Here is a 15,013-nt window from a genome sequence, read left to right as displayed (position 1 = left end):
CATGACAGTGGCCTCGCCCCCAGCATATACATTGAGAGGCATAGGCTTGAGGTTTGTTCTCAAGTTGAAACAATTATATTTAAAAATTGTAAAGCCAGACAGCTTTTTTTTGTCCCTATGACAATTGTATTTTAAAAACTCTGTGTTGTCATTGGAACAAGGATTATCAATATAACTTCATTACAGACAACTTACAGCTGATCATTGCAACCAGGGACTAGAGTAAAGCATCCAGAGAGCTTCACTAGATGTCACAGAGGGTAAATAGGGGTTTTCTTAAAGTTGGGTGTCACTTCATTTTCACAAATACAGCATGTGACAGCTTCCAATAGAACCCCATTATCTAAAGACACCCTTATTTTAGCTAAAAATAGTTTCCCCTACATCCCTATAAATCAACTTCATGTTATCCTACTTGGCATCAGAAGGGAATGTCCTGTTTGGCTGCCACTTCCCATCTACTTCTCCCCATGTCCCTTTTCAGCATGTCATGTTACCAAGGTGATGTCATCTAAGGTCCTTTACTCGTTAAGATTTGCAATGCCTACCCCATGGAGGCATGCTGTGATTTCATGCAATCAGATACATACATGGGGTAGATGTTTCAAATCTTACCAGGTATGGACCTTAGATGACATGACATGAAATGGACAATGATGTAACAGAGCTCTCTCTCAATGTTCCATACAGCAGAATGTTCTGTCAGAGAGACCTGTCAATCAGGAACAACGATGCAGGGTAATGCAAGTAAAAATTAATATGCAGAACTCACTTAGTGTGACTGGACTATTATCAGGTGTATTTGCATGTAATTTTATAAACTGATCTTTTTTAACATTGCAGCAGTAGAAAGGAACCATTTAGGGAAATGGTTTTAATCAGGTATTTATTTTGGGTGTGTTAATTTAAAATGGCATGTTCTTTAAGTCTGGGACTGCCTGTACCAGTTTTTATATTTTACATTTAATTCAGATCTGCATGAATGTAATCCAATATTAAAGAGAACTCGTCAGGTAAAATAACCCCCTAATCCAAACATATTTTCATAAACTGCCATTAGAGAGCATTGCCCCTATCCCTTCATTGTCCCTCCTCATGCCTGTAAACTTAAGCAATGAGGTCCTAAAGCTGTATGCAAATGACCTGTGAGATGTCCAGCTTATTTATGAGTGGGAGGCACAGCTACACCCCCACTGCTTGACTGACAGCCTGAGGTATAATGTCTCCTCCATGTGCTTCCTGGTGCTGGCGCCCCCTGCAGCCTGTGTGTGTGTGTGTGTATAGGAGAGATACAACAGCTCCAGGCAGCCATGTTATAGCAGAACATGTCAGGTACTTGTGTAGCTAGTGTCTGTGTCTCACACATGTGTATTAGGAGTATGCAGCATGTCAGCAGATAAAGCACAGACACAAGCAATGTTTTACAGTATATTACATACAGACATGAGCAGGAGGAGGAGAGGGGAGGGGTAACATCACTGCCTCTGACCAGGTGATCATCTTCATTAACATAATAAAGAAAAGATGATTTTGCAATGATTAATGTGTGAAATGACAAGATAAAGGCTGGGATGGATCCTTGTGAGCTGCTCCAACCGGTAGTGGTGACAGAAATAGTGACAGGGACCAGATGACAGGTGTCCTTTAAATAGGAGGGGGGGGGATCATGGATCATCCCACATATCTGCTACTAATAACAGAAGCATAAACGGAAGATAACCTTCTGCACATTAAAGTGGAAGGCGAATGGAAAACCTTTTGTTCACCTTCCATTTTTATTTTCCACTGGGCTCTCCTAAAATGTTGAGTGTAACAGTAAGCCCCAAAGCAGTTGTAAACCGAGCCTTATCTGAAATAAAGGAACAAGCAGCAGAACTCCATTGTAGTTTAGTCAATCATGCGTTCTCTTTGTTCATAAAAATGTTACATATTTCTCTGATGAATAAATTGAACACTTGATTCACTGGACTTCAACAGAGTTCTGCTGCTTCTTCCTTTATTGCATCTTCCTGGATCCATGCAACTGGGATTTTCTTGTTGTGGTGTAAGCAGGCCCAGAATGGGCAAATGTGGATGCTGTTTCACGCCTCATTTTTCTGAAGTATCTGGGAGCAGCCTTAGTACATACGCCCCCCATAGACGGCAGTGGGTGCACAGAGAGATGCAATGCCACACGGGGAGCATCTCTATGGAAGGGGGTGGGGGTCACCCCTCCTCCTCTCCATTGCACCGGACGTATGCCTGTTCTCCCACCAAAGATACTGTGGTTCTATTAACTGGTATACTTTCAGCACCAGCATTTTCGCAGTCAGCTGGATAATTAAAGGTGTTAAACGTAACACCCCCTTCTATCTGTTAATGAATTATTTATGTTCTAAGGGCATCTACGAAATAGTCAACACCTTCAAACATGGTGTTATTTCCCATAACACTGAGTAACTAGGGATCACTTTAACACATGATCTGAGGTCATGTTTCATTGTATTAGTTGCAAATCAGTGTAGATTTGACCACCGATTTTAATACTTTAAACACAATCTGAAAACCAATACACAATAACTGCACTGTTCTGCTCCCTCACCTTTTGCGTCAATCTACCCTTCCATATTGATTGTGACCCTCAAGGGCAGGGTCCTCATTCCACTGGTTTCAGATCATTGTAGTTTTGTACTTGTATTTTTTCTTGTCTTTATGTAATTTATGTGAACCCCTTAGGGCTGTTTGACTGTTTTCCACGTTCGTGGTTCAATGATTTCCACAGATGCCTCACAAAGCCATTGATTTCATGGAAGTTTTCACATTGGCTTGTATTTTCACTGATCCGTTGTCCGTGGAAAAAATGATTTTTTTTTTTTTTTTTTCACAAATGCAGATCACGGAAGGCAATAGAAGTCTATGGGTCCCAAAAAAATAAATAAATAAATATGGAAGAAAGACGGAGGCACAACGGAGACAAAACGTAACTGACGTACAACTGAAGATGAACATCAACGCCAATGTGAAAGAGCCCTTACTGATTGTACAGCACTATAGAATTAATGGGGCTCTATAAATAAATAATAATAGCTGGGACCCCAACTGATCACAGTGCCAGTGTCTGAATGCAGAAGGGGGAAAAAAAAAAAAGGCTGTCTAGTGTATTCAGGAAGGCAAACTTCTGGCTATATGAATTTAAAAGTGATTATTTTTCCAATAAATTTTAGATTTTTAGTTTCCAAATTGCCATTGTTCTGATCAAAAAAAAAAAAAAAAATAGGTGGGCACAATCCATGCATCTATAGTCAGCATTCAGGAACAGACAGACAATCTACTGAGGACCATAGGGAATTCAAATTCTGTTTGGTGTCCCTGCACCATTATCACTGCTTATATAATGCCAACATCTGCATCAAAACTGTCATCATTTCAACCGTTCTGGACGCCTTTGGACTATGGCTCCAATTCCATTATCAGAGACAAACACAGAGGGTAGATTTCAGAAATGCATAGTTTTCCCACAATCCACAGGATAGGCGATAGATCTGATAATCCCCTTGCCGATCTTTGAATGGTGATGGTGAGGATTCGGAGAAACCCTCTTCAACCCATTTGTATAATTTTGAAGTGTGGGTATAAAGGGGGGGGGGGTGATATACTTAAGGCGATTTTAGGTCAGGATAGAAGGTTAGAACCTATGACTCAAACACTGCAAGACAACAATTTATGGAAAAATAATAAAATTATGTTAGTAGAAAAAAAAAACCTAATATAATTTGATAGCCAAAGAAATTGGCATTCTTTAAAAATAAACAGAGATAACAAAATGTGATACTTTTATTGCCCATTGTCCCAACCTCCGTATGCTCCAACAGTCATATTGTGAAGCAAATTCTCTTACACTCACCAGAGTAAAGCAACGATCAGTACTATACATCTGCCCTACAAGATTGCGGACATAAAGCTACATTTCATGTTGTATGATTATTATGAGAAGTCGGAAATTATAATCTAGATTTGGATATTATAGGATAACGATGAATAACACAATTGTGATAACTTTAATCTGGGATCTGTCCAGGATTAGCAGTCACTAGCATACTAGATAAAGCCTAGTCCTATCTCTTGGGGTTAAATAAAACCAAGATATATCCATTGTTAAGTCTCTTAATAGAAGATGTAGAACATCTTCCTGTATTAACAAGAAATTACACAGGGATAGTTACGGTAATTCTTATTGTGGAACTAGCAATGCTCCCTCGATCCATGATTAACTCAATGATCTTCTGCGGTTGTGCATCATCCTGAGGTTCAATTGAAATGAATGACATAGAAAAATTAGAATACCACTAGGGTGTATTTGCGCTGCTATGTTCTATGGCCGGAATAACAAACTGTATAATGTATGCCATTTCACGTGGTCTATGATTATACACCTCTCACAGACACTTTCATATAACCCCCTGAAGAGATCTATTCACCTTCCTGGATAAATCACACATTGACACCCACCTCCCACACAGATCAGTCACACACACCGCAAGGTGCACCCCCCACATCATGTGCTGCACTGTAAGGTCTCGGTGACAACATCCAAAACATCATCTGATAAACCCATCAGCGTATGCAAATAAAGTCTCCTCAACAAAGAAAAGCAAATATCTGGAGCCGGATGACAAAAGACATGGTTAGGAAGGAACAAAAACAAAAAATTAGGGATAGGCTTAAGTGTTCCTTCTTATACTGACAGGTGTGAGGAATATATAGACATCACATTGTCACTTCAGCACAAAGCCTTCTGTATTCCTACAATATGTGGCTTTAGGACATCATGACAAAGAGCTGGGGAGAAGAAACTGGTAGCTAAAGGGTTCAAGTGCGGCCCCAACCTTTTGGCACCATAACGCCCCCCTTTTCCATTTGCACTTCCTATTGTCATCCTTTTCATGATGCTGATAACTGATATTCTAGGCTGGAGGACGGAGCCCACTTTATCCCTTTAATGTGTTGCCACTTCTTTTCAGTCCTCCAATTCATAATCTGGTTACAGAGAAATGTAACTAAACTGAATATTTATTAGTAATCATCATAATAAACAACAACAAGAGTAAAGATATTACCAGACACAAGCTACAGCGCGTGGAACAGATGGAAAGAAAGTAAAGGCTGTAAGCTCTATCCTCTGAGAAACTTTACAACCAGAGAGAAGACAAAGAGGAGCAGAGGGATGGCATGGCATCCTAGTGATGTCACCATCATGCCAACCACTAGACCTCAGGATCATCCGGCTGGATAGGATTCCTCCAGCTAGGAGGACATTACACAGATCAATGGTTATTTATAACCTAGATATCCATCTGACAGGTCCTGAACGATAAGTCACATCCCATCAGGAGTAGGTCACACGGATACATTGTTAAAGTTTATGGGGTCAGAAATGATACCTGTCCCCTGGATGTCACACTTACTTTCTCCTGCTTGCAGTCCTCCAGCTGAGGGGCCACAGATGCTGCAGGGGGGGACTTGAGGGCTTGTACTCCAGAGCAGGACTGTCCAGGGCTACTTGTGGTGGGATTATGGCTACTGGTGGGACTGGAGCCACCCTTCTCCCCCGTGTCCACTTTGATGAGCCTGTGCTTGGGGGACACATACTTGACGTCTGGAGAGGGGGCAGGAGAGGAGGGGGACTGTGCAGTGGGCGCAGGGGGTGCTGTGGGCACTATGGAGGGGGCACTGGTACCTGTGGCACTAGAAGTAGTATAGGGATCCTCAAAGTCCCTGTCCTTCTGCAGTTTATAAGCGGCCAGGATGTCGGGCTGTCCTGCCGGGGTCACCGGGAAGTGGTGGTGGTGATGGTGGTGCCCCCCAGCCTGGCACTGCCTGTAGTCCGGCTTAGGAGGGGCAGGAGGCGGCGGCTTGGAGCTCTTGAAGCCCAGGTGTTCCTTGATCCATTTGGCCATGCTGCCGGCGCATTGCTGTCCCGTGTTGGAGCTTGCTGGGGGGCTCCCTCTAGTGCCGGCCGGTGCTGGGGGGCTGCTGCTGCTGGGGGCAGAGGAGGGTCCGCTCAGGAGCATGAGAGGGCAGAGCCGGACAGGAGCCGCACACAGGCACGAGGAGGCACTGATAGCATCTGCATGAATGAGCGGAGAGTGTCCCCAGCACGTTATATACACACACTCTGCACGAGCACCGCGCGGCGCCATCTACCGGCGGAGCACCGCACCTGCGCCATTAACTCTTCACAAGCTGCTCTAGCGAGGAGTGACATATTATACAGCAATAGGTAATGCCCCTAAAAAGAGAATAATACTATGTAAGGCCAACCAAAAAGAGGAAAACAGCAATAGTGCCTAGGAGTGATATTATAGGAAGATAACACTAAAGCTACTGTCCAGACGTCTGTTCCTTACCTCCATTAAAAAAAAGTAAAGAACAGAGGGTTAACATATCAGTTAAAAATACCATTGACATTGATGCCAATATTATGTCGTCCGTTATGTTCAGTTTAGGCAGGTATGAGTTCTGCATGTGTTTTTGGACAGAAAAAATGACGGCGCCTGCAGTACTTTTTCTCTGCCATGAAAAAATGGCATGGATAACGGATCACTGCCTAACTGACCATAACGGATGACATAGAATTTACATTGATGTCAATGAGATTTTATCTAATACGTTATACCTCCGTTCTTTACTTTTTTATGAAGATAAGTAATAGAGGTTTGTACAGTAGTGTGATCTTTGCCTAACAGATGTGACTAACAGATTGTATCTAATGGCCAGTTCCCATCTGCATTTTGGCTCATGTTTTGCAGTTTCCATTTTTTAAACAGAAGTCTGGGCGGGTACATTAATGGCAAAGTGGCACTTTTTAAGAAGAAACTGCAAAACAGAAACCTGAAAGCAGATGGGAAACGGCCCTTACTGCATCCAGATAGACATCACTTCTTCTTCATTTCGGTGTGGGACACTGCTGAAAAATAGAGAGTGGAGGAGCCCTGGCCAAGATGTTTGCTGTGCAGAATCCAGTCATGAGGGACATTTATCAGGACTTGTATGGCAGTTTTCTGGTGTACAAGCCCTGAAATAATCACAATTTTCCCCTTTATGCCACCTCCGCGCCAGTTAGGTATGAAATGGGGGGGCACGGTCGGTGGTTCCCCTCATCTGTGCACTCACTATTGCCTGCGACTATTCAAATCTGAGGAACTTTTATGTATCCCTTTTTTATATACATTTTGGTCTAAAATAATTATGAACCAAGATGAGAGCTGATAGCTTGGTATTCTCAATGTTAGTTGATAATTATAAACATTTTTTTTTTCCTTAAAGGAAACCAACCATGAGGATTCTACTATCAGAAGTAGATCTGATGGTAGATTCCTCCTTCTGCCTCTGCCCTGATATGTAATTTAATAATCCTAGAACCCAACCTAACTTGTTACAAACTTTATTTTAGTAACATGTAAATTAACTGCAGAGGCTACTGGGGTGTGGAGTAGCCTTAGCTCCCAGTGTCCGGCCAGGCTAGTACACGCCCCAGTAGCCTCTGCCGTTCCTTTACATAATACTAAAATAAAGTTTTTTACAAATTAGGTTGGGTTCTAGGATTATTACATTACAGATTAGGGCAGAGACAGGCAGGAGGAATCTAATATCAGATCTACTTCTGATAGTAGAATTCTCATGGTAGGTTTCCTTTAAAAGCAATGTGCGCCTTAGGTAGGGCATCCTTAACCCCTTATCATCGACACTAGTTTTCAGCTCAATGACCAGACTCGATTTTTCGAATCTGACATGTATCAAGATAATTGGTTAGAACTTCGGAATGCTTTAACATATCCGGGTGATTTTGAGATGGTTTTCCCGTGACACATTGTACTTCATGTTAGTTGCAAAATTTAAGTGATAAGTTTTGCGTTTTGTTCTGAAAAAAAAATAAAAATTTGGCAAAAGTTTGTAAAAATTCTTCACTTTTGAAGTTTGAAATGTTCCGCTTTCCAGAGAGGAAATAAAACTACCCAAAAAGCTTGATAATTAACATTTCTGGAATGTCTGCTTTATGTTGGGATGATATTTACCCCCCTGCTGATCATAATGTAAAACTAATATTATATCTTTATTCTCTGGTTCCTATGATTGCGGTGATACCTCATTTATATAGTTTTTCTTATCTTTGCTCAATTTTACTGAGCAAAACCAGTATTTTAGAAAATCACATTGTTTTTACTATCAACAAATTTTCAGGGCCGTAACTTCTGTATTTTTCTGTTGTCAGCTCTGGTTGAGGGCTTATTTTTTGGTAAAAGAGTTGTTCCTTTCAGTCGTACCATATTAAAGCGCATAACTTTTTTGATCACTTTTTAGAACATTTTTTGTGATGGTGTTTCATGAAAAATTATATATTAAGGGAAGTTTTTTTGTTTTTTTTTTACCTCGTTCACCAAGCGGGTTCAATATTGATTTAGATTTATTGTACAGTTTAATACGGACTTTTATTTTATTTATTATTATAAAATTATTACAAAAATTTTTTACATTTTTTACACATTCCATATTTGGGCTTGAACAAGCGTACATCCGATCGCTTGTTCAAGCCCTTAAAAGTTGTATTGCAATGTACTATGCAAGTAACTGAGCATGCTGAACCTGCTCAGTTACTTACAGCCTGGTCCTGCCGGGAAGGCAGAACCCGGCGAGAAGAGGAGCCGGAAGCCTCGGAGCACTCGCCGGACCCTGGGGCCGCGGTCATGCTTACCACGGTAAGGTAACTCCAAGCCCACAGTAGCCTCTGCAATACCCCCTGTGCATGTATGCTGACTCTGGTCATGGAAGCGTGCAAGTGGTTGCGGGCCAGAGGGGGCTTCTGCACATGCTCCAAGTCCCTGGCTGAAGCCACTGCTCTTGTGCTGTCCGTGCCGCCGCGTTCACAGTTAGCATGGACACGCGCGGAGTGGCATTGCAGAGGCTACTCACGTTGTGGAGTAGCCCTATCTCCTGGAGTTCACAGAGGCTACTCCTAACCTGAGCAGTCACGGAAAGACACAATAAGGTTAATTACTCAATCAGAAGCTTTCTCACAAATTATAATGTATGTCCAAGAAAGATGCACACATGGGCTATCTACTTCTGGAACTACAGAAAAAAGTAGTTTCCAGACGGTGGATTTCCTTTAATCAGAGATCTTGTGTGGGAAGGAGGGTCCAGTACACAGGATCTGCACTAAATGGCTGATTATAGTATGGGGAAGAAGAGAATAATCTGTAATGATTGTTGACTGAACCTGCTGATAACCAGCAACCCAACGTAGATACCATGGGGAATAAGAATCAGTGATAATGGATTTTAACAGGCACAGTCCCAGGTGCATATCAGAGCCCTATGGCAGACTTCTAAATGGGTCATCCTTCCACACATACAGAAAATAACCTCATAGACGCAATACCATTTACAGACATAAATCATTAACACACATACAGCATATACACTCCCATTACAAACCTTACACCCCAGATGCCTGCCCCCCCCCCCCCCCCCCCCAGCAGAGTGGGGCCCATAGCGGTCTCTTGCCCTTGGTGCAGACAATCTCATACTAGAAATGTCCTGCAGTTCCTTATTCTCTTCTTGCTGATGGGGCGGAGCAGGGAGTAAATGTTGAAGTACATGGGGACTCTAAAGGAGATGTCAGCTTTCCCCCAAGATACCACTAGAAGATGCTGGATAAAGAATCTTTCTTTTTACGTGTTTCTAATTTCATTGTGACAAAACAAAAAGATGGTGACTGGCTTCCTACTACACTTGCTGACTCTTCACTATCTAGTAGCCATGTAATAAGATTAGATATGTTGTGCCCCTGTCAGCAATAACATAATATCAAATGTACATTATGTAAAGTATGCATTGCAAGCTGATCAGTAACCTATCAAATGTATCAGACCCTTGTATTGACCAGTAATCAGAAGATGGGTTTTGAAAATTAATCAGAGGTGTTATTTGGACAGCCAATCATGAGCTATTGTTTGAATGGATGTTAACCAATTATGCTATGGGGATTATAAATAAAGGGCCTGGACCCACCCACAATTGGGAATTTTCTACACCTCTACACCTCTACAACAGGTTCTACACCTACCTGTTGAGCCCCGTTATCCTCCGCCGTGACGTCATTCACCTACAGCACATGACCTGCTCTCCTTTGTGTCAGACCTTATCTGCATCAACAGTATCATTGTCAACTACAGTTTATTCTAATTCTTCTTTATTTACAACTATGAAGGGCAGAAGATTGGGGAAAATCATTTCAGTGACAGAGAAAATGCTAATGTGCAACCTCAATTCCTCAAAAACAATGCATTAAAACAATGGCACAATTTTTAAAACTAATAGACCTATAATGTATTCGCAATAGATTATAGAACACATTTAACACTACATAATAAAATTTAGAACTCAAAGTTAGGACGTAGATAAAAGAAATCTTGCTTTTTGTCTGTAAAAGTTGAAAAACCTGAAATGTCTAAACCGGTCTTCTTGTCCAGACCTCTCACCAATAGAATATGTGGTGCATCATGAAGAAGACTCAGCATAGCAGAGCAGCTAGAATCCTACATAAGAAAAGAATGGTACAACGTTCCTCTCCTAAACCACAAGCATTTGTTGTCATCACTTCAAAGACATCAACAAAGTGTTGTGAAAAGAAGAGGGTGCTACACATGTCATCATCCCAACTTTTTAAAAAAAGTGTTACCAACACTTATTTTTAAATGGGTTACTGTAATATTTTCATGAAATGATGAAATGTCTCGCTTCTACGATTTACATTTACATTTAACACAGTGTCCCTTTTTTTGCAATTTGGGTTGTGTTACATGTAACACAGTAGTAATATAAGGTTGGTGGATCTCTACACTATGGGTGGTCATAAAAGCAGAAGATGGGCAATGATGCGAGTGATGTAATACCATGATGCTGTCATTACCAGAAGGGATGCCAGCATTCCAGTAACATGGGAGGAAAAGGAAGGGAGTAACAAAGAGAAACCATATAACACAGGCTTTGGGTGAGAGGTTTCTAGCACCCACATAAAACATTATTATAGGTGTGGACGTTTTACTGGAGAGAGGAGACATCTCCATTAAACATCACTATGCATTGTTCTTTGAAGTTACCCTGTAAAATAACAACAATCTTAGATTCCAGAGGCGTAACAACGTGGGAGATGGGAAATACTCACTGAAGCATTTTATTGACAGCACAAGGTTTTAGTTCTTAGTTGCCATGTGCTTATTACTTAAAGGGGTTGTCTGAGATTTGAAGAACATATCTTGTAAATGTGTAGTTTTTGGTATTGTAGCTCCTCTTTTTCAGTGGTCTCTACATTATCACTCCAGTTTCCAGATGGAAAACATTTGTCTTTTACTGCACCAGAATTATCACTGTGATGATGTATTCTGGTGCAGTAAAAGACTGTCCGTTCCTACTTGAGACCTTCTTTTAGTTGATCTTAACTGTGTGCCATAGACAAACTCTGTGCCATAGACAAACTGTGTGCACATAGACAATTTCCCGCAAGTCACGCTCCTTTCTCATAAGACCACGCCCATCACACAAAGGCCATGCCCCCTTAATAGGACAAGTCAGGATATTGCCCAAAAAAAGGTCTAAAAGCCTTGATAAGTGCGGTGCAAGGAATTTTAGACAGTGTTTTTGGCACTAAACCACCAGAATTGTGGTGCAAGTGTGTTAATAAATCCCCCCATAGTCTTTTAATGATTTACTGTAAACAAGCATTAGTTTTAGGTGGCCAGGGAAAATGGCAAGATATAACCCTTTTTCTTAAATATATTGACATTTATTTAACATAGTGGCATATTTTTTCAATTGTCAAGAAATTTTAAAAGATCAATTGACATAAAAACTTTTAGAAATGTGGTCCTTATCTGGTTACACATGCACTGCAAATCTTCAAAGTTTTCTTTTTCATAAAATACTCAAAAAATGTTCTTGTCTGAATTTTGTTTCTATGCTGCCTTACAACAGGGTGATGACAATTGTAGCCTGGATTGTCTTATTTCATGTTACAAGAAATGTTTTATACTGAATTATACTTTTCAGGGGTCTATATTATGTATTATATGTTATATGTAATTTATTATATATTTATGTTCTATTTTGTGTAAGTTGTGGTCAAACCTACTAAAATCCTTTTGTTATCTATGTACATGTGTTATTATCTATGGTAACAATGAAATCAACGCAGGGAAATAATTTCTACTGAGTAGGTACCACATCTAATTCTCCAAAGATTTAAAGGGGGTATTCCCATGAACATTCTTAAATATACTCAGGATCACAAAATAAGACATTCTCTTATTCACGGTTATTACCAAAATTACAGCATTTCACAGATTTAATTCCAACCTGTCTCTATGAATCCTGGTGTTTACAATTTAGGTTGCCCTTGGATCCAACCGTAAATCTTCTGACTATGGTGAGATTCTTCTCATGAATAGTTTTTCTGGTCTGAACACTGCAGCGCTCTCTGCCTCCTACCTCTCCCCCCTGCATTACAAGACCAGCTCAGACACAGGCACCTCCTGCCAGCAAGCAGCATGCAGAGACTTACGCTACTAGTTACAGGCAAGATAAGCTCTTTAACCAGGAGGGAGGCATGTATCAAAGCAAACTCTGTATGTGTTATAGGTGAGTTAGTAGAGCTGATAGTGTCACTGTGTTTTATATCCATCTCATAGATCTCATCATCTATCATCTCTGATCTTTCTTTTTCTATGTGTCAGATGCTAGTAGAAGGTTTTAAAGCTAAATAAAATTGTAGATAAACCTGTACCCTGATGATTTAAGCAAATTGTAAGCACACAGCATCTCACAGCTTACAGGAATCATGAAGCGTCTACTTAGAGAGTCTCTGCCAACACAAAAAAATTTTAAAGTAAAGGGGTTAAAAATTATCTTTAATGTGTAAACATTAGAGATGAGCGAACATGCTCGTCCGAGCTTGATGCTCGGTCGAGCATTAGGGTACTCGAAACTGCTCGTTGCTCGGACGAATACTTCGCCCGCTCGAGAAAATGGCAGCTCCCGCCGTTTTGCTTTTTGGCGGCCAGAAACAGAGCCAATCACAAGCCAGGAGACTCTGCACTCCACCCAGCATGACGTGGTACCCTTACACGTCGATAGCAGTGGTTGGCTGGCCAGATCAGGTGACCCTGGGATAGACTAGCCGCTGCCCGCGCTGCTCGGATCATTCTGTGTCTGGATGCCGCTAGGGAGAGAGCTGCTGCTGGTCAGGGAAAGCGTTAGGGTGTTCTATTAGCTTACTGTTAGGCAGGAGTGATTCTCAAAGAACCCAACAGCCCTTCTTAGGGCTACAATAACGTTCTACTTTTTTTATTTTAATTTGCATCTAGTACCATTTTGTGAGGAATTAGCAGGGGGACTTGCTACCGTTGTGTTTAGCTCTTAGTGGCACACATATCCATAGCAAAGACCGAAGTGGGAAAATTTAGTAGGGGTTGGATTTCAATTAGGCACTAACTCAGTGTCATCTCATCTGGCATAGTAGTGTGCTTTGATACTTGGCTAGAAAATAGCCATAGTAGAATACAAAGAGCTTACTTACGCATACAGTAGCGTTCTATATATTTGATTTCTGGTTGATCTGCTGGTGGCTGTACTTTCTGCAGTGCATGTACTAGCCAATTCTGAGCAATTTGTAGTGAGACTTGCGACCGCTGTGTTCTGCGCTTAGTGACGCACATATCCATAGCAAAGACCGAAGTGGGAAAATTTAGTAGGGGTTGGATTTCAATTAGGCACTAACTCAGTGTCATCTCATCTGGCATAGTAGTGTGCTTTGATACTTGGCTAGAAAATAGCCATAGGAGAATACAAAGAGCTTACTTACGCATACAGTAGCGTTCTATATATTTGATTTCTGGTTGATCTGCTGGTGGCTGTACTTTCTGCAGTGCATGTACTAGCCAATTCTGAGCAATTTGTAGTGAGACTTGCGACCGCTGTGTTCTGCGCTTAGTGACGCACATATCCATAGCAAAGACCGAAGTGGGAAAATTTAGTAGGGGTTGGATTTCAATTAGGCACTAACTCAGTGTCATCTCATCTGGCATAGTAGTGTGCTTTGATACTTGGCTAGAAAATAGCCATAGGAGAATACAAAGAGCTTACTTACGCATACAGTAGCGTTCTATATATTTGATTTCTGGTTGATCTGCTGGTGGCTGTACTTTCTGCAGTGCATGTACTAGCCAATTCTGAGCAATTTGTAGTGAGACTTGCGACCGCTGTGTTCTGCGCTTAGTGACGCACATATCCATAGCAAAGACCGAAGTGGGAAAATTTAGTAGGGGTTGGATTTCAATTAGGCACTAACTCAGTGTCATCTCATCTGGCATAGTAGTGTGCTTTGATACTTGGCTAGAAAATAGCCATAGGAGAATACAAAGAGCTTACTTACGCATACAGTAGCGTTCTATATATTTGATTTCTGGTTGATCTGCTGGTGGCTGTACTTTCTGCAGTGCATGTACTAGCCAATTCTGAGCAATTTGTAGTGAGACTTGCGACCGCTGTGTTCTGCGCTTAGTGACGCACATATCCATAGCAAAGACCGAAGTGGGAAAATTTAGTAGGGGTTGGATTTCAATTAGGCACTAACTCAGTGTCATCTCATCTGGCATAGTAGTGTGCTTTGATACTTGGCTAGAAAATAGCCATAGCAATAGGATAGCATTGTTTGGTTTTAAAAACTCAAAAAAAAACAAAAAACACAAAAAAAAAAAAAAAACACAAAAAAAAACAAAAAAAAGTAAAAAAAAAAATAAAGTTATAACTCTCATTTTAAAAATGTTTAACCCGAGGGCTAGGGGTAGAGGACGAGGGCGGGGACGTGGGCGTCCAACTACTGCAGGGGTCAGAGGCCGTGGTCCTGGGCGGGGTGAGACACCACCTGCTGATGAGGGAGCAGGGGAACGCCGCAGAGCTACACTCCCTAGGTTCATGT

General features: G+C 41.3%; 1 protein-coding gene across 5 annotated transcripts in view; it reads right to left on the bottom strand.

Moving 5' to 3' along the window:
* SHF (Src homology 2 domain containing F) overlaps nt 1–6,138 on the bottom strand; it is a 149,879-nt gene extending 143,741 nt beyond the window's left edge. For 2 of the 5 annotated variants that reach the window (XM_072148003.1, XM_072148005.1), the window contains exon 1: nt 5,445–6,135. In XM_072148003.1, coding sequence (XP_072004104.1) covers nt 5,445–6,050 — 606 coding nt within the window. In that variant the 5' untranslated portion in view covers nt 6,051–6,135. Of the gene's footprint in view, nt 1–5,444 lie in introns of all 5 variants that reach the window. The other 3 variants (XM_072148004.1, XM_072148006.1, XM_072148002.1) reach the window with 3 other exon arrangements.
* Nucleotides 6,139–15,013: the final 8,875 nt, after the last annotated feature.

This window comes from Engystomops pustulosus, chromosome 4, assembly GCF_040894005.1.
Source record: "Engystomops pustulosus chromosome 4, aEngPut4.maternal, whole genome shotgun sequence".
NCBI lineage: Eukaryota > Metazoa > Chordata > Amphibia > Anura > Leptodactylidae > Engystomops > Engystomops pustulosus.
Note: the sequence above shows the minus strand (reverse complement) of the source record. Positions and strands in the feature narration are given on the sequence as shown.